The 20352-nt window shown below is 40.8% G+C and overlaps 1 protein-coding gene across 1 annotated transcript in view; it reads left to right on the top strand.

Moving 5' to 3' along the window:
- The first annotated feature begins 6547 nt into the window (after positions 1–6547).
- NUFIP2 (nuclear FMR1 interacting protein 2) overlaps positions 6548–20352 on the top strand; it is a 34688-nt gene continuing 20883 nt past the window's right edge. The window contains exon 1 of the mRNA XM_063444233.1: positions 6548–6919. Within this exon, the coding sequence (XP_063300303.1) occupies positions 6709–6919 (211 nt within the window). The 5' untranslated portion in view covers positions 6548–6708. The remainder of the gene's footprint in view (positions 6920–20352) is intronic.

The following is a 20352-nucleotide window of genomic DNA, read 5'->3' as shown; positions in this document are numbered from 1 at the left end:
GTAGAGGTTACCGAACCGCTCCGTTTTTACCGATCGGGTCAACTACTGGTATCTTACACTAAGCCATACAAACCCGTGACTACCACTACGTTGGCCAGATGGGTTCGATGGCTCTTATCCCTGACAGGGGTAGAACCGAATTTCGGGGGCCACTCGGTACGTGGGGCGGCGGCTTCGCGTGCATATTCGGCGGGAGCTTCACTCACGGACATCTTGCGCTCGGCAGACTGGACTAGAGAAAACACTTTCAGAGTTTTCTACTTTCGACAGACATCTCACGCATCTTTTTCGTTGTTACCGCAGCGTTAAAAATGCAAAATAGGAAGCCTCCTGTCATGTAATAAAATTGTAGATTATGTTAACGTAGTGTACGTATAATCTTAATTTTAATAATGACAGGAGGCGAGTATTTTCACCCCCATAGATCTTGGGATTGTTCCCCCCCCCTAAAATACTCGCCGATTCAAGCATTTAGCCGACAGTTATGACGACCTTACAGACGGATATCTTCATACTGCATGAAATCTCTCATACACAGTATCAGTATAGAAATAACTGTAGCTAACAACTGAATAGAATTGTCAATGTAATAACCACATACCTTAGATATATTAAGTAACTGAATCAGGTCTATAGGTTTGCATGCGGACAATAGTCCTTTTCCACATCCTTTCACCTATTTCCGTTTCTTTCAGCATACGATGATTCGGGAACCGGGCAGCAACACCTCTCAAGCTTCAACCTAAGCTACGTTCGTTCAAAGTTACAGAGTTCCAGTTTAAAGACACACCACAAACTGACGTTACAGGATTTCACACATCAAAGAAAGAGGAATAGACACGCCCACCAATGACTTATAAACAGGCTATGTTGGCCTAGGATTGGTTAAAAGTTTTTGATTGATTGACTTGTGCTGCTGGAGGCATAAGTAAAGAAAGTTATGCAAAATACTCGCCTCCTGTCATTATTAAAATTAAGATTATACGTACACTACGTTAACATAATCTACAATTACACAGCACAGTGTGAAGATATTGCTGTGGGTGAAAAGTTAATAAACTATGTCTCGAGGTTAATACAGCGGGTGCAGAGTGGACAAGTATAGGTTTGTATAATAGTTTAAATTAATTAAAATACTTGGTGTCACGTGGGTTTATGGTTAGACATAGGACACAGTGTAAGGTAGGGTTTTGGAAGGGCTCATAAAATGTACCTTTGGCTGAAGCCCCTGGCCTAGTAATGGTGCAGCCAAGCAGAAAATTGACATATTAGCTCACTGTATAGCTACATAGGAATTCTATGTAAAGTATTACAGGAGCTTAGCATGTACACCATGTGCATTCTTTGGGATTACTTTTACAATTAACGTTTCTGAGTGACCTAAAAATTAATTTACTCTACTTAATCTCTTCTCCCTATCCTGGGAATATTATCTGGATTCATATTTTTCAAATGGTTCTGTATAACCTAGTTATGTACCAAGTACATTTTCTGGGTTTATTTCTGCAATACTTTTTCCCATTCAAAAATACCTGACAATTATTGAAGGATTCAGCCATATTCAATGTTACGCTGGAAGTTCCAAATCACCTTATGACATTGTGAAGACGTATTAATTTGCCTAATGCCATCTTGTGGACTTAGAATTTTACTCAAGTAATTAAGGCTGTATCTGTTTTGATAAACAAGACTGCTGTTTCATGATTGGAAAAACTTAAACAAAGAAAATATATATTTATTTTTGTAATTGGAAATTATAATTTTCTTTATTTTTATTTTTTATGTATGTTATTTTTAAACAAATGTAGCCCTTTTCTTTTATTTTGCCTGCAAATTTTTAACATTTCTCGTATACTAGTAACACCCTAGAATTTTAACACTGCAAGCACTATTCACCACCATTTTCTAGATTTTGTGGGGTAGCTTATTGCTGTAAAGCAGAACACCTGAACTTACAAAACACTGCAGACATTGTAACAAAACATGAGGGCAATAAAGGTGCACAAAATTGCAATATTTTACATTGCAGGTTTAAAGGGACAGGGTAACTGCACCAAGACCACTTTATTGAGATGAAGTGGTCTGGTTGCCTCTAGTGACCCTTTAATGTTGACTGAAAATTCCGGATCCATTGACAATTACTCTATGTTCATGTATGTTCTTGTCTTTAAGTCCCAACACCATCCAGTAGAAGTGCAGAACCTTACAGCTTAAAGGGACTCTCCAGTGCCAGGAAAACCCCTTCAGCGACTTACCTGAACCCAGCGCCAATGTCCCTCGGTGCTGAGTCAGGTTCTGCCTACGCTCCTCCCCTGCCGAAGTCAGCCGGCGGGGAAGACCTAATGCACATGCGCGGCAATGGCCGCTCGCATTAGACCTCCCCATAGGAAAGCATTAATAAATGCTTTCCTATGGGAATTCCGGCGATGCTGGAGGTCCTCATGCATAGTGTGAGGACGTCCAGCGTCATTTAAAAAACTTTCCATGTTCTAAGAAGCCGGAAGTCCCTCTAGTGGCTGTGTGATAGACAGCCCCTAAAGGAGGACTTACCCCTGCGAGGTAATTATTGCAGTTTATAAAAACTGCAATAATTACACTTGCAGGGTTAAGGGTGATGGGAGTTGGCACCCAGACCACTTCAATGGGCAGAAGTGGTCTGGGTGTCTGGAGTGTCCCTTTAATCTGGTACACTGTGTAAATTTCTACAAGCATAATGGTGGTACGTGGGCTTGGAAAAAGCAAACAGGAAACCCATGAGTGATGCTCTTCATAACGCCAGTATCTAAGTCTGAAATATCATTGTGACAGTCGGGCCTTACACCAGTATACGCTCATCAAGATATTTAAGTTAGTACAGGCAGGAGAAATAGAATCAGTCAATAGATTTTGTACACATGGGTGAATCTACATGGCAAGGCCCAAAGGTAAGAGGGAAATGTGTCTCTAAAGCATGCACAAGTCCTACAGTAACAATTCTCTGTGATAGAAGTTCTCAAATCTATCTCATGCAGGTGGAGGAGCAAAGTTATTAGGTATGTGAAGGTAAGCAAAAGCCCTCTTGTGGATTAAATTGGAAATGCAGATGTGATCCAATGAGAACAGAAAAAAAATCAAGTACTATCAGCCCGAGAACTAAAGTTGCAGTTAGATTTCTATGTGCGTTGTGGCAGAATCATTGCACAGAGTCTGCTCTGGAACTACTGGTCACACATTGCAGCTTTACTTGATATTCACAGTCCTCAGTTCATTATGTTTTGACGTTTTGATGTGATAAAACAAAGCTAAAATTGGAGCTACACAACGGGGAGATTTATTATTATTTTTATTTATTTATAAAATGCCAACACAAGTACCAAGTAAAAAGACACATTACATTATAACTGAGGAAATAAAAATTTGACAGACAAATACAGGAGGATTTGAGGGCCCCATTCCCATGGGAACTTACAATCTAGATTTCTTTAGTGTTTTGTTCCAAAAAAAATTGTAAATATGTAGAAGTGGATAAGTCGCCAATAGAATGTGAATGCTGGTTCTATTGGTTTCCATGGTGACTGCTCCACCTTTAAAGGAACACTGTAGCTTTATGAATATAAACATGTATTCCTAACGCTATAGTTTTTAGCTAGCTATAATAATGTGAGGGCTTAACCCCTTAAGGACCAAACTTCTGGAATAAAAGGGAATCATGACATGTCATGTGTCCTTAAGGGTTAAAGAGTGAGATTTACTTAGCTTTCAGCCCTTGCGACACTGGTATGGTAAATCTCTATTCTAACTCTGACTCAATGACCCCCCCAAAAACCTTAATTTTCAGTTAAGCTGTCACTTTTAAGCATACAAATACACGTCTAATAGACTTCAGATTTATGTTTAACCCCATGTTAACTTACATATTATACTAAAAAAGTTCGCTCTTCAGCTAATTTTTTTTTTACTTGAAGGGAGACCCCAGACACACATAAAGTGCAATGTGTAGGTTTAATTAATAAGAACACTGTAAGTACTAAAACAACTTTAGCTTAATTAATTGGTTTTAGTGTTTTGATCATGCCCCTGCAGTCTTGCTGCTCAATTCTCTGTCATTTAGGAATTGAATCACTTTGCTAATGCAGCCCTAGCCACACCTTCCTGTCTGTAACTTCCTGTAAAGAAAGAACTAATGTTTAAACTTCCTTAATCGCACAGTCTGTTGAATGTAGAATTGCATATCTCCTAAACTGTTAATAGGCTGATAGAGCATGCCGGAGCCTCATGTCTGATTAAAGTTCAACTAATAGAGCAGGAGATTTAAACTTCTAAAGTAAACACATTGTGCTGTCAAACCTAATTGAGATGAAACCACAGCCAGGGGAACAGAAACAAACACGATTTAAAGGGTTAATGCAACCACCATACTCACTACAGCCTGTGTAGTCATTATGATAGTAGGAGTATTCTGGCACTGTTCCTCAGTAATGGGGCAAACCATATTACAACAGTCTGCCTAGGTAACAGGGTCTAGCCAGGCACCCAGTATCCTCTCCTGCTGGTTTACGACATCTGGAATCTGCAGAGATGCAGAAGCTGGGTGCCAATCCTACCTACCAATAATTGGCTGAGAGCGTCAGCAGATCGTTCTCAGCCAAAATATGACATTCTGGGCATAGAAATATGTACACAATTCATATTAGCGAGCCCGGGAGCCGGGACTCATGTTTCTGGCTGAGTAATGATACCCCAATGACTGCTGGATGTGGCGTTATACCTCATGAAGAAACGGGTTAAGCTCAGTATGTGCAGAGTTTTGGTTTTTATTTTTGATTCACCTTATTTTTATATTTTTGAAATGCATCAGTTGTTTGTTTGTTTGTTTGTTCAAGCCTTGATAAAGGCCGGTTGTTGGCCAAAACGTTGATATTTTATATGCGATTGTGAATAACAAAATTTCACTTTACAAAACCATTGAGTGCTTTCATCATTTTTGGATACATTATTTGTGCTGGGGGTGCACCCTGTTATTTCAATAGGCTGTGTGGAAGACGGAAGAGTGCCAGAAAACTACAATTTGTGTGTGTGTGTGTATATATATATATATATATATATATAGAGAGAGAGAGAGAGAGAGAGAGAGAGAGAGAGAGAGACTACTTTTTCTTATCGTCCACGTAATCTTTGGAAATCTGTGGCAATGTGCAGAGCTTAAAAAAGTTCCATTTCAGTTGTTAAGCTAATTTATCCACAATACATCTGTCAAAAGAACCCAACAGGTGGGCAAGTTGCAAACATCATGGACAGAGGAAAACAAAATGGCAGCATCCCGATACTGAGATCTGGCACAAGGAATTAATTATAGTAAATATAAATAAAGTAAATCAAAAGTCTGCCAATTCATGCCCTGAAACTACAACCAACTATAACACTCACAACCAGAAGTAACACTCATTAAAGAAAAACACCGAACACTATAATCACTACTGAACTATTGTAGTGGTTATAGTGTCAGGAGTGCCCTGAATGCATCCCAGTGTAATTTGTCAAACTGCAATAGAACTGTTTGACAACCCATCTGGGTCAACCCCAGTCCCTGTTTCAGAATTCTGCTTGTCAGATAACATTGTTAGCGTTTGAGTACTGTCATGTACTGGCTGTGCCTAGGATGGATAGAGCCTCAATCTCATAAAGACAGGATGTGGCAGGAGCACCTAGGTGACCTTTATATGTTGTCAAACCATTCTAAAATGGTTTGGCAAATTACACTTGGATCTAGGCACCATACCCACTACAGCAAGCTTCACTGGTTATAATGCTCGGATTGTTCCTTTAAAACCACTTTAATTGAAGGTCTCATTGTATTGACATGCAACATTGTGTAGTTAATTCTCCAAACAGAGAATTAAGAAATATCAGTAAGGGAATTGCAAATTGCAGACAAAGCTGTTGCATTTCAAAGGGTCTCCAAATCAGATCATTTCCCCTAGACTGTTCTGATTTCAGATTTGCAATTCCTTTGCCAGTTCTCCACACTTCCCAGTTTCAAGGCATAAACCCCAAGTGAGTTGGAAACATTTTCTGCGTTGCCCTCAAATTTGATATTCCCTTGTAAATGAATGATTCTTGATTTAGTGAATAAGAACCCTGTAAAATAAACACACACAAGATCTGGCAACTGTCACTAAATACACAAGCACACACACAGTGCTGAACACAGCTAAAACTATCCACTGCTACAAAGTATTTTGCATCATCATTACACATTAGCGAGCCTTGCATTTTTCCAGGGATACAACTTATATCTCCATGCATGAGATACACTGGCCTGTCTATACACTGTCCCTGCTCCAGCATGTAGTGTGAGTTTGCTGCAGTGGAATGTACTTTCCTTGAGCTGTAACTGTGCTGTGTGGATAATGCTGTTGCACAGGAATAGAGGGCCATAGTGCTGACGTTGAAAGCCCAGCCCTGTGTGAGGTTATGCAGGCAGTGAAGGAGGGGTGATAGAGGAAGGAAGAATGGGAGGGGACCATGGGGAGGAGGCAATCAGGGGCTTGTGGGAGGGAAAGAGAAGGACTTGGAGATGCCTGATTGCTGGAGAGAGACAGTCAATCGTTTCTAGAAAGTCCCTAAGCCAACCGGCTTGCCCTAGTGTAAGAAGCACATCTGCACATTCCCATCCAGAAACGGGGCTCTGTGCTCTGCATCCAGCACAGGGGAGCCCAGACACCTTCAATGGAGGAGCAGCCTGGACAGCAGCAGCAGCATCATCATCTCCACTCTCCGCCGTCTCACAACCATTACTACTGTTATAGCCACAGTAAGCACCCACCAGCCCCAAACCTGCAGCATGGAGCAGAAGCCAGCGCCAAATACCAGCCCAAGCCGCTGAAACATGACCACAAACACGCCCTACAGCACCAGGAAACGCACCCGAAGAAAACAGGTCCGGCTTATGGGGGGGAAGGGATCGACTAGGGGGCCACACAACGCCTGGTGGGGGTCTAGGGTTGGGGGTAGAAAGACATGTCAAGTAAAGGAAGGTTTGTGGCTTGGGTGGAGATCTGTTGTTGTTGGGGGACCTGTACTGGATAGTGGGGTTCACTGATTCCTGTAGAATGTTAGAGTAACAGTGTTTCGTTCTAGTGTTCGATTGTGGGTTGAAGGTGACAATGTTTGACAAGAGACCCGCTATTTTGGTACATGAATAGCTTCGGGGGGCTAGATCTGCGATGTCCATCCAAGTGCTGATGATAGACAGAGCAGGGTACAGGGACACATTTGGGCGGGGGGGGGGGGGGGGGGGACACCCTCCAGCTAGGTGATAGGGCTGGCATTAAAATCTAGTATGTGCCACCCACTATGGTTTCATAAAAAGGAGTCAGGCAGGCTCCATATGTTGCCAGGCTGTCTGAGGCCCTCAAATTGCAGTGATGTGCCTTCTATAGGGCGGGCGTCGGAATGGCAGGGTGTTGTGACCCTCTCTCTGGTGTATTTGGGGTTTCAGGTGTTTGCCAGTTGGGTTTATTCCAATGATTACTAACCATTTGGCACTCTAGCCAATTTTCAGCCCAAGCATCATGGGAAAGGTAACCCAAATAAAGCTGGGATGCCAAAAGATTAGGCACCGTTGTTTTTATTTTGACAGATAACCCCCACCCAGCAGGCCAGCGTTTATAGTGCGTTTATTATAGCTGTCACTATTGGGGTTCATCAACTGGGCACCAATCTCTTGCTTTACATAAGCACATTGCATGTTTAGAGAACCAAACATACATGTGTCTATTAAACGTGCTTTAAACAAGTTGGGCTCAATAAGCAGGAATGGGCCCTTGATATTGTTTTTATGTACATTATAAAGAGGCAGGGTCCCTGATATTGACTGATTTATTATACACTGTAAGGAGAAAGGGGCCCTGATATTTACTGATTTAGAATGCACTATAAGTAGGCAGGGGTCCTGCTATTGACTGGCTAATTATGCACTATAAGGAGGTAGGGGCCCTGATGTGGTCTGATTTTATTATGCACTGTAAGAAGGCAAGGGCCCAGATAGTGACTGATTATGCACTATTAGGAGGCAGGGGGCCTGATACTGACTGCTTTAGAATGCACTATAAGGAGGTAGGGGCCTGATAATGGCTGGCTTGTTATGCACTATAAGGAGACAGGGCCCCTGATATTAATAGGTTGTCTGTGCACCATAAGGAGGAGGCGGCAGCAGCGGCCCGTGTAATCCTTGGTTTCTTCGCCCCTGTCCACGATGCGGGTCTCGTTTTCCCCCGCTAGGCCGCAGTGCTGTGACCTTGTAGTAGCCGGCCGGCTGGCTATCTGTGGCTCCCGGGCCTGGCATTCGTGCTGCCCCGGATAGGTGGGCGGGCGGGGCCGGGCCTTTGCCGGGGGAGGAGCCCCGTCAACCACGGTTCATTCTACCTCGTCCGCTATCCTCCCCTCCCTTCCTCCGTGGCCCTCGGATATCTCAGCCTCGCCACGTACATACATTAATATCATCCACCTCGGTGGGGCCTACTTCTCGGGCCTGGAGCCGGGGACTCCGGTAGGACCGCTCTCGGGTCAAAGGCGAGGCCCCACCAGCTTGCGTAATGCCAACACGGCAGTTTGGAGCAGAGGCAGAGGGATCGCTGGTGTCACGTTCCAACCGGAATCCCTGTATACAATAAATGTCTCACTGTGTTCCTCTATCAGGACACTTGACGTTCTAAATGGAGACTACAGAATAAGCTGTCTCAGATGAATATTCTGGAAGATGTGAGCAGTTCATCTCAATTCTATTCGCATGGCAGGGATGGAATTACATTTTTTTCTCTCTATTTCAAAGACATTTAACTAATGAATGGGTTGGCAAGTACTTGTAGAACTTATGAGAGAGACGAATTTAAAAAGCGGAAAGCGAAGCACTGTAACTACTACAATTGTAGTGGTTTTGGTGTCAGGAGTTCCCTAGTGCTAATCCTAAATAAATAGTCAAACGATCACACTCACACGGTTACTAGGTGCCTGCTGTGTGCTCCTTCTGTACAAGGATCAGTTTGTTTAACCCCTTAAGGACACATGACGTGTGTCATGTCATGATTCCCTTTTATTACAGAAGTTTGGTCCTTAAGGGGTTAAATATCTTACAGATCCTCATTGAAGGAACAACACTAAGCACCAGAACACAACAGCGCGTCCTGGTGCTTTTCCCCCTCCCCCCCATTGTAAGTAGCTAAACTGTTCTAGAATGCCTTCACTTACCTAGGTTCTGCTGGGCACTGTTGCCCGCTTCCACTACTATCCACTGAAAGACAAACTGCCAGGCTTGGCTCGGATAGCAGCTTCTATGTCTGCAACAAAGCTCCTACATAGTCAAACCATTCTACATTACACAGTACTCAGTAGTGGTTGTGGTGTTTGAAATGTTCCTTTTAAAATGTACAGACGCAGTAGCGACAATTGAGAAAATTCTTCTGATCCGTTTGTTTTTTGTCGGCCTAAAATTTACAATGAATATTCAATCCCTGACAATTTACACACTAGTGAATAACCCTGCAAATTGACATTTTGGCAAAAATAACCGCTTCAACATTGACGTCCAACATAGACCCACTCTCAGCCAATTAATTGTCATCCAGGTTGGGCAAAATTGACACTAATAATGCAGAAGTGTTAATTCTGCATTATCGTTGTAGCAAGATTAAAGGTGGTGCCTCAGAGTTGATTTATAAAAAAATGTTTCTTACAAGGACACAATAGGCACCCAGACCACTTCAGCTCATTAAAGTGGTCTGGGTGTAGTAATTATTGCAGTTTTATTGAAGGGTTAACTCCACCACTAGTGGTTGTCTATCAGACGGCCACTAGAGGGACTTCAAGGTTGTTAGGCGCCTTTTGGTCACCTAATTTAACCTGGGCATCCTCGTGCATAGCGTGAGGATGCTCAGCGTCACCAGAAGCCCCATAGAAAAGCATTATACAATTATTTTTCTATTGGGGTAAGTCCTAATGCGAGCATTGATTTCGCCGCACATGCACATTAGGTCTCCCCCGCTGGCAGCAGGAGCAGAGGCAGAGTATGAACCAGTGCAGAGGGACATCAACCCCAATTCCCCTCCCTCCCCCCCTTTTATTTTTATTTTTTTATTGTTTAAACCCCTTCACTACGGGGAGGTGGGCACTATATGGAGCTACAGTGCCAGGAAAACAACTGTTTTCTGGCACTTTAAATTACTGAGGCAGTGCCAGGGGCCTCTAGGCTTAGAGTGCCCATTTAACCCCTTAAGGACACATGACATGTGTGACATATCATGATTGCCTTTTATTCCAGAAGTCTGGCCCTTAAGGGGTTTAAATGTCTGTAGTAAATTAGAATTATTTATTAGCCTTATCAATACAGATACAAAATGTCTTCCACCAAATCACCCGTGGAATAAAAGGTTAAACTTAACTTTGGATACTTGCTTCCCTTCAGTTACCTCCCAAAATGGTAACTATATAAAAAGTATAATATGGTACATATGGAATAGGGATCCAGCTTGTATCACTAAAACATAAATAAAAAATACAACATAGCGTAATACTGTTGTGGTCTTATTAATTGCCCAATGGTTCAAGGTTACACTCACAGATGTGTTGTGTATATAGTAAGCCTTCAGGTTGCCACCCCTATAGGTAGGGGGGTAAGTCCTGTTCGTTGTAGTAACGCCAATCTGGAGACCAAGAAGTTCACACTCTCCCAATGGTTGAAAGTAGAAAACAATGGATTTATTGGCATATAGTAAAATTACATTAAAATATGGTTCTATGCGTTTCGTTCCCCTTAGGAAACTTCCTCAGGAACCAAAATGTAAAAAACATACAGTTTATACACTCCAAATACTAACAAGTATATCCATAAGCCTATTGCTTCCCTTCCCTTGTATTTTTTATTTATGTTTTAGTGATACAAGCTGGATCCCTATTCCATATGTACCATATTATCAATACAGATACTGGAGTAAAAAAAATATTCTTGCAAATAAATAATTTATATTTGTGGGACAATCAAACTTCATGCATGTGTAACTTTCCATGTTTTTGAGACAATACAATAGATTATTGTGTTTTCTCTTTTTCTGTGGTAGAATGAAAGGCCATTATGTACTGGACATCAACACAGTAATCTTGGTCAGTACATAATTGTGGAGTGAGCTCTGTAAAAAGTAACACAAGAACAAAAATAATGGAGAAGGAGAAAAAGTGAAAGAAACTGTTCAGCAACAATATCTTTTTCTTCGTTGTATTTTCATACACAGGTTGGGTCTGCGGTGTACAGTATAATTTGATTGTATTAAAGCATTCCGTTGTGTCAAGCTACGCCTCCAGAGTACAGCAATACACGTGCAGCCTAATAACTATACTCACTTACTTTAAAGTCTTGACACAATCTCAGTGGCATCTCGTCAGATACCGAGGTGGCATAAACCGCACAAAACTATCCTCCAGGACGGTAATGAACTCAAAATGTAACCACCTTATCCTGTCAAACACTCAGAGTGCTGACATGCATGGTAGATGAAGAATGGTCAGGCCGGTGTTTACAAACGCTTGCCATTTATGTCCCTTAATGGCCATTACCTGGTGCCGTCACTAGTGGGACTGCAGGTCACACTGACCCCCGCATGAGCTGCAGCATTATGGTAACAGGAATGACGTGGAATCTAGTTATAGCACACATTGTATCTAGCAAGATTTAGTATAACTCCTATTTTGCATAGTCTTCCTGGTTAACCTCTGCAGCCATCATTCTGACAAGGCTGTGCCCAGTGATATTCTTAGAAAACATACCAAGATGGCGGGGGGGAGGGGGGCGGGAGGGCGCACTTGACCCCTGTTGCCATTTGGTGTGGATGCCAATGGATGTACTGCATGTCTAGTGTTAAAATAAAAGGGAGGTTTTCCTGGCTTGCGTTTCTCTTTATTATTGGATCTCACTCTTCCTGTTAAAGTGAATCTGTAGTGTTAGGAATACAAGGCTCTGGTGTCCCACCGGGCCCCTAGCACATAAAGCATTTAAAAACGCAGACATCTCTCATTGCTGGGACACATTCCGCCTCCACAAACCTCATCCAATGGGAGGGATCTGATATGCATGTGCAGCGAGTGCTATACGCAATAGTCCTTCCCTATAGTAAAGCATTGCCTCTATATTCAGGCTCAAATATTCAAGCTGTGACTATACCTCAGTTGGAGAATTTCTCCAAATCAGCCATGTTTGCTTACATCTCTTAGTTCAGAGTTTAGAGAATAAATCCATTTTTAATGTGTTTTAATCAATGGCAACTGCTCTAGCTGCTCGGTCTCCTTTACAACTTGTTCCCTTTAAATGTTGCTGAGTGCACCTCTTTCCACTCACTTACATCTTCCAGTTCTCCAGATTTTGTGTTGGCAGGACAAGTTTTCTATGTTTCTGATCACCCTGAAAATAACTCTATACATTGTTAACAATTTACTGAAATAAATAGATCTGTGTCAGGGCCATAATAGTCCATGGAATGCTGTGTAGACTATGACCTGCTAACATTTTACCTAATTCATGTAACAGTGCTGAAATGAGCTTGTAAAATGATGTTGAGATGACTCTTTGAATTGAAATGTTGCTAGCTCAAAGTGTTGCATTCTTTCACAAAGCAATTCTGAAAATAGCAGTACCTCTGCTGTCCTTTTTGTGATTGAATCAACAAAATCCCTTTGGTATGTTGTTTGTGCACAGCTTCGTTCATCTAAAGTTTCTTTGGAAAGTTGTATCTAAGTGTAGCTAAAAGTGATTTCCTACAGCAAACGCTTATAGACTAGACCTTATTCTAGAAATTATTTATATTTACTGGAATTTGCTGTTGTCTATCCCCCATATGACTTTGAACATGGAAGCCCAGACCAATCTTATTTTATAATGAGGTACATTTTAACTTGACAGCAGCATGATGAGCAGTTTGACTCATCTATTGTACCATTTTTCTATTTTAAAATGACCCTACCCCACTCATGGCGAAGTCATGCCACCCCACCCTCTGCTTATTTCAGGCTGACTGACAATGATCTGCTATTTGGTTAACATACCTGAAGTGCCTAGGTTAGGCATAATTGATCTAGTCAAATTATCTCCATAAAATCCGATATTCTGTATAGTTACACAATTTCTACTGAAATCTGGCATTGACTTAACATTCTGTCACATATCGCACTACTATCACTCTCAGGCAGACTGTACGTGCTGAGATCCCAGCATCTACAGTGTTGTTACTGATAGGAGTCTGCTGTGAGCAGCCACACTCCCATAACTCTGTTAGCCAGCCCAGTACATTACTGTTGATTATTCACTGTCTCACCTCCCTGCCTTCATCTGATCTCCGCATGTGGGCACTCTTAGAAAGGGGTGACATGAGGTCACAATGATTATTTTCTTTGGCTGGTGGCTAGAGTTTTCACATGTAGAAGACAGCGTGTGGTGACTGGGAGAGGTGAGCAAGTCATCGATAATATTGGTAAATTACAAGGGTGATACTGATTATCTGTAAAATGCTAAATATCGGCTCTAATAATTGGTGGAACCGATAAGAGGTTTACCAGAGTATCACGACGCATGATATTTTTTTATTAGTCTATCATAATACTTAAAAGACAAGCTTTAGAGAGTTTTTTTTTTTTTTCCTCTTCTTCCTCAGGTTTGAAGTAATAATAATCAGTATCACTGAATGCTATTCTACTGGGTGTCACTCTAACAGATGTATAAGGAAAGGTTTACTCACAGGCTGATAACGATTATTGAGCAGTGATTAAAGACATACTATAGTGCCAGGAAAACAAACCTGTATTCCTGGCACTATAGCGCCCTCAGTCTCCCCCTAACCCAACCTCCCCACCACCACCACCACCACCACGGTGAATAAAGGGTTAAACTTTTTTATTTACATACCTGATCTCAGTGCTGGGTCGCGCCTCTTCCGTCATCACTTAACGAGGGTTTGATAATTTGCATTAGGTCCTCCACATAGGAAAGCATTCAATCAATGCTTTCCAATGGGTAATAGCTGATGCTGCATTTCTTAAAGGACCACTAGAGGCACCCAGACAACTTCAGCTCAATAAAGTGGTCTGGGTGCCAGATCCCTCTAGGTTTAACCCTGCAGCTGAAAAGATAGTTTCAGAGAAACTGCCATGTTTCACTGAGGGTTAATCCAGCCTCTAGTGGCTGTCTCACTGACCACGATTCTCTCTGTGAAAATCACAGTGAGACGACGCTGGACGTCCATAGGAAAGCATTGAGTAATGCTTTCCTATGGGCGGTTTGAATGCATGTGCGGCTCTTGCCGCACATGTGCATTCGGATCTGACGTCGGCGGGGGGTAGAGAGTTCCCCAGCACAGAGGGAGCCTGGCGCTGGAGAAAGGTAAGTGGCAGAAGGGGGTCTGTGAGGGTTGGGGGGGGGGGGGGGGGGAATGACCCTATGGTGCCTGGAAAACTAGTTTGTTTTCCTGGTACTATAGTGCTCCTTTAATGCAGTGCGTGAGAACATCCAGCATCAGTTAGCACCAAAAGACCGTTACTAGATGCTGTCTTAGTGCTGCAATGTAAACATTGCCGTTTCTCTAAAACAATGAGCTGAAGTGGTCTGGATGTGTATAGTGTCCCTTTAATTGACATTCATGGTAATTAGCTAAACACTTAATTTTATCTGGATTGATTTTGCCAAAATTTCAGGCAACAATAACTGAGTTGAAGAAAAAAAAATTGTTTGGAGTGTACATTTATTTCCATAAAATTCTGAGCTTTGGGGGTAACCACTAAAAATCATTGTAATGGTTACTGGACAAACATCCTACACAGCTAGAACAGCTTGTGCACTTTTATTCTGGTTAGCGCAACGCACAGTCTAATTTTCATGCAGAATAAAAATATATTTTTTTTTCTACTTCATTGTTTTCATTCTTGCTGGTAGCTAGCAAGCGTGGATTAGCAGTAATGTTAATTTATCAATCCTTTTGTATGAGGAAAACCTCATTGTAGGGGTAAAAAATGATATGTTAATTCATTGTTCAATGAAAACTTTTTTTTTTTTTTTTTTTTAAAGAAGTTTGGTTTTTAATGAGAATATTTTTCCCTTGTAGTTTATATTTTAGTATTTTCTAAAGTACAATTGGTGAAAGATTTCTAAGCACAATAAGTAGGTTTTTAACTGATTTATAATACAAGGAATCCTTAAGGGAACACTATAGTTTCAGGCATACAAATATATATTCCTGACACTATATTCCTGGTATGGATGTTTAGGTCCGCCTCCGTGGGTGATATCCTTAAAATTGATGATCACAGCCAATCCAATGTTTTCCTATCAGAAAGAATTGGGAGGCTATTGCGTATGCGCAGCACAACACCACTCCGCGCTAGTCAGCATCTCCTCATAGAGATGCATCTGTACAGCGACAATCAGCGTCTCCATGCATGGTGTGGAGATGCTGAAAGCCAATGCTATAAATACTGAGCAGCAATGACACAAGAAGGGCCTCTAGTAGTCGTCTGAGAGTTACTAGGCAGCAATGTAAACACTGTTTGTTAGTTTTCTGCAAAGGCAGTGTTTATATTAGCCCACAGGGACCGGTTATAGACACCAGAACCACTACAATAAGCTGTAGAGGTTATGGTGACTATAGTGTCCCTTCAAGTGTTGTCACCCATTTTCTGTAAAATCATTTTCAAGATGATCTATAAGAAAGTGGCTCTTGCGGTACCCACGCCAGGCCCCCTGTAACCACCAATATTATGCACACATTTTACCATCCAATATTTGAATGCAGTAATTGGCTCTAGGCTTTCCCACCTCCGTCCCAGCGTTCATTGCCAGCCAAAGTTGGATAGCCATGTTACAGATAATTTGATAATTATTTCAGTAGTACTGGGGCAAGGCCTACAATCCTGGGAAAGGCGCAGTTTTTGTCAAACCACTCCAAAATGCAAAATTGACAAAAACCAACAAAACTAAAGGCATTAAGAATACTGTTGGCACCACAATCAACAAAATGTATTGGTGGTTATAGTGCTTCTTTCAGTAAAACATATTATGGGGATATTCTCTAAATTATATAATTATACATTATTTGCTGTAAAAATAAGCGGAGTATTGTTTCCAATTTACCCATCTTATTTTTGCATGAGTTGTTTCATTTGAAGATTCTCCACATCCCTGGTTTAATAAATAACCCCTTATATCTCTTGTCTGTTCGTTTTTGATAAGTGATTCACCAAATCCTCTTGCTTCCTTAGTGTGACATCATCAGCATGTGCCTAGCCAATCAGCTGAAAAGTTTAGTAGGGAGGCTGTTTTGTTTCTGTTACAGTGTGAGCACTTTAGAATCCCTGCTCGCTCCTGCTTAGCGTCTCTTGAGTACAGGTTTTCGTGAATGAAAAAAAGTTCCTACTTGTCACCTGAGACATGCAAAAAATCTGTTAGAAGAATAGAGAATCTATTGTGTTTTCGTTTGTTTGCTTTCTCCCTCCATGCCGTACTGTGCGTGTATGTATATATTTTATCCAGCTAAACAGACACTTCTTCATTGATCACGCTTTTGCTGTTTTTTTTCCCCTGTGTAACATATGTCTGTTTCAATACTGTATGATAAGCCACCTGCAAATAATTTCTATGGCTCCCATTCTGCCACTGATTGTCATGCACTTTTTCCTATAAATATTATTATATTTTATTGCTATAATATTAGGTCCGCCACCATATAACTCCAAAAGCTATATTGCCTAGCACATGTAATATGTAGGCCAGACAAAGGTTATGGTGTTTTTTGGTTTTTTTTTTTTATTGCTGTTCCCCTTTTTATTTTAGGTCACCTATGTTCTTTATTACTATTGCCTTAATTTAGCCATTAAGGACTTGTGGCATATTTTACAGACCGTATGCCTATATAGAATGTCCTGCATGTTTACTATTGGTTTGTCTGTAGGGGCCTGTTGTCATTACGGAACACTTAGTAAAATAAAATAATTTGATGTGTACCTCTGTTTATTTCATGTTACTGGGCCTACCTTGGTTTTCAGAATTAGGATAGAAAGAACCATAACCACTACAGTTTACTGTATTTTTTTGTTGCAAGACTTTATCCCTACTCTAACTCATTTTGAAATTCTTTTTTTTTTTTTTTTTTTTAATTTCTGCTGTCCAGGTAAACTGGTTGGCACTAATGTATTTTTCTTTTTTGTAAGCTTTCTCTTTTGCACAGGGAAAAATATATTTATATTTTTAGAGTATCAGATGATGCTATAGCCCTGCATATTATTTTGACTTTGCAAATTTGGCTGTCTCATGCCTTCCATTTAATGCAAATTGTTAGTGCCAATATGAGTGCATTAATGAACCCAGTTGCCAATGTGGGTTGCATTGAGATAATCGATAATCCAGCACTCTGAAAAGCCATATCCCAAACTGTAATGAATTGATGGTCTCGTTTTCCCTTTTGGTGAGTGTGCATTCTAGTAGACTAGTGACATCTGAGAATTCAGAAATGGAAAGTAATTTGAGAGTCATTTCCAGTGGAAGCTCTGCTTCAGCAGTAACAATTCCCAGCAGAAAAAAATAGAAATTGTAAAAAAAAAAATACAGTTTGTCTGTTCCATTTTAGTTTAGTCCAGATCCACTCATTCGGATAATCTGTTTTGAACTAGGATTTATCCCACTGTGTGCTTAACCCTGGGTTAATAAGTGACGTCACCGCCTACTCTTTCTTCACATTATTTGTGCTGTGACACTACTTCTATTAAAAAGGAATTAAACTTTTTTTTTTTCTTTTTTCTCAAACCACATTTTTTTTTTCTCTCCCTATCTAGATGTTCTCTGAGTTAACAGCATGCCAAGGCAAATTGTACACACACACACTTTGCCATACTCTCACATACAGTAAGCCACTCTGTCACACATATCTAATAAAGCACACTTCTAGTCATACCACATTAGTCAAACTCGCATATCAAACTAACTGAACGCACAGCCTCACGAGCACACGTAGCAAGCCACACATTCTGATATATAGTTAAATGCATAACTTAAAAATCACTTTCCTACACATACATTCATACAGATAAACACAAAACACACGGGCATGTATACATACATAATCTGTGGTCAGCCTTTCCAGAGGAATTATTCTCCCTTCGCTGCTCACCACTGTCGGTAGTAAAGAAGTAGAGGAGATGGTCCCCGGAGTTAGTGTTGTAGCAGACTGTCTTTGTGTGAGGTGTTAGCACTCCTGCTTTTCTGAATGCTGTATTCAGGCAGCGAGCCAAGATAACGTGACGTCATCGCCCGTTTTTCCCAGCTGGTAGTGTGAGTGAGAGTTGTGGAGAGCCGGTATTAAACCGAAAACAAAAGAAAAGCAAATCGTTGTAAATAAAAATGATGCATTTTAGAAAAATCTCGATCCAAAACAAACCTTGGTAGAAGTGGAGTATTTTCACGAAGGATTGACCGGTGGAACGTTCCATAAATAAGGGCCTTTTGCTGGGAGTCTTGAGACTGAACATAATACTCATGATTCTCTTTAGCCCACATTACAGCTGTAGAGCACAGGATTCATTATAGAATTGCGTTAAACTCTGCAAATTTCCATAACGCAACTCTTGTGACGCATGGATTGCGATGCATTTGTGAATTGGCAAAACGTGATGTGGTAGCTCTGCATGTTGTCAAGTTTTGTCAACTTCGGGCTTGAACGTAAAAAAAGTAGTCTTTCTTTTGTCTTATGATAGCTCGTGATTGCTGTGGAATGTCATACGCATTCCAATGAAACCTGATTGAACTTGCCAACACAGTCATATGAATATTCCATAAAGACGAGGGGGAGGCAGGCAGGCTCAAGCAGAACGTGCCTGCCACTTCCATTAGCTCAGGGGCGCTAACGGAAGTAGGACGGAATTCGGGAAGTTCCCTAGTTAATTTATAAAAGTGCTGATTTCTCATAGAAATCAGTATTTTGATAAACTAGGGTACTCCTCACCCATAAAGCACTTCAGCAAGCTGTGACATGGTCCTTTAACCCCTTAAGGACACATGACATGTCTGACACGTCATTATTCCCTTTTATTCCTGAAGTTTGGTCCTTAAGGGGTTAAGCACTTCAGTGACATGGTCCTTTAAGAACTAGTTGCCATTTTTTGTGACGCCATATCCTGTGTATATAGGCTTCGCTATTGTCTAAAGCCCCATTGAGAAGCTGCTGATTCTGCATTGTCACTGTTCTATAGTATTGCTGGAAAGAGCAGTACCTCCCCTTCACCGGATTACAGCTCATGCTTACTGCTGCATTTAAAGAATGCTTTATTTTTTTTTATCACATGGTGGATTTATAAAGTTTTAAAATCCGGTAACTGCATGTTATGTCTGTCTGAAGAGATTCTTTGCTTAGTTATGTCAATATTTAATGGGGTTTCTACTAAGTGGTTAAAAATGAGAATGGGGAGAGCTTTTTTTCATCAGCTTTTTATGCTCTTTAGCTGGGGGATTTAATTTCATCACCAGGTTAAAGGAAAAAAAAATACTACCAAATTACAATGTTTTCCACTGTTTACGTACTTTTTTTTTTTATTCTGTCCCATTTGCTGATTAACATGAGGATACTCAAGAGTAGTGCCCCTCTGCTTCACCGGGTTACCCAAATAAAGAGGGTAATAATTGCTGAATATGGTTCTCATAGCCAGCACTCCACTACCTGTGTCAGTAATTGTTCTAGCTAGGTTTTGTGTATTCTGGCCTGTTATACTGTTTATCTGCAAAAAAAGTCACATTTTGCATTTTTACCTAATGGCTTACATTAAAAACCAATGCCATCACTGTTACATAATGATGGTTCATTATGTAAATCAAATTATTCTGTTTTCTAGAACTGCTAACATGTAATACCAAATTAACATTTAAAACTGGGCACACATAAATAAATACATCGCACGTAAAACACACAATTCATACATAAAGACTACTCTCACACAAATACATATGTGTACACGGTTATATGCTGAACTGTTAATTGAAATGACCGTTGCAAAATTAAGGCAATTATATTTGATTTTGGGGAAATTATCCAAGGCAGCTATAGTCCCTATATGGCTATTGACCCACAATTTTGCAATTTGAACTCTCCTCCCCTCTACTGCTGATCAGTGTTTGGAGGTAGTGGATATCGGAAGCAAACAGCTCTGTACATGAATTTGTCAAAAATCCGCAGGGTTTGTGTTTGGCTATTTTTTTATTTATATTTTTTTTTTACTCTCCTTTTTTTTTTTTCTGTGTTAGAAATAATAACCACAATCTCACATTACTTGATTATTTGCTGTAGGGGAAAATTTCTT

Source organism: Pelobates fuscus, chromosome 1, assembly GCF_036172605.1.
Source record: "Pelobates fuscus isolate aPelFus1 chromosome 1, aPelFus1.pri, whole genome shotgun sequence".
Classification (NCBI taxonomy): Eukaryota; Metazoa; Chordata; class Amphibia; order Anura; family Pelobatidae; genus Pelobates; species Pelobates fuscus.
Note: the sequence above shows the minus strand (reverse complement) of the source record. Positions and strands in the feature narration are given on the sequence as shown.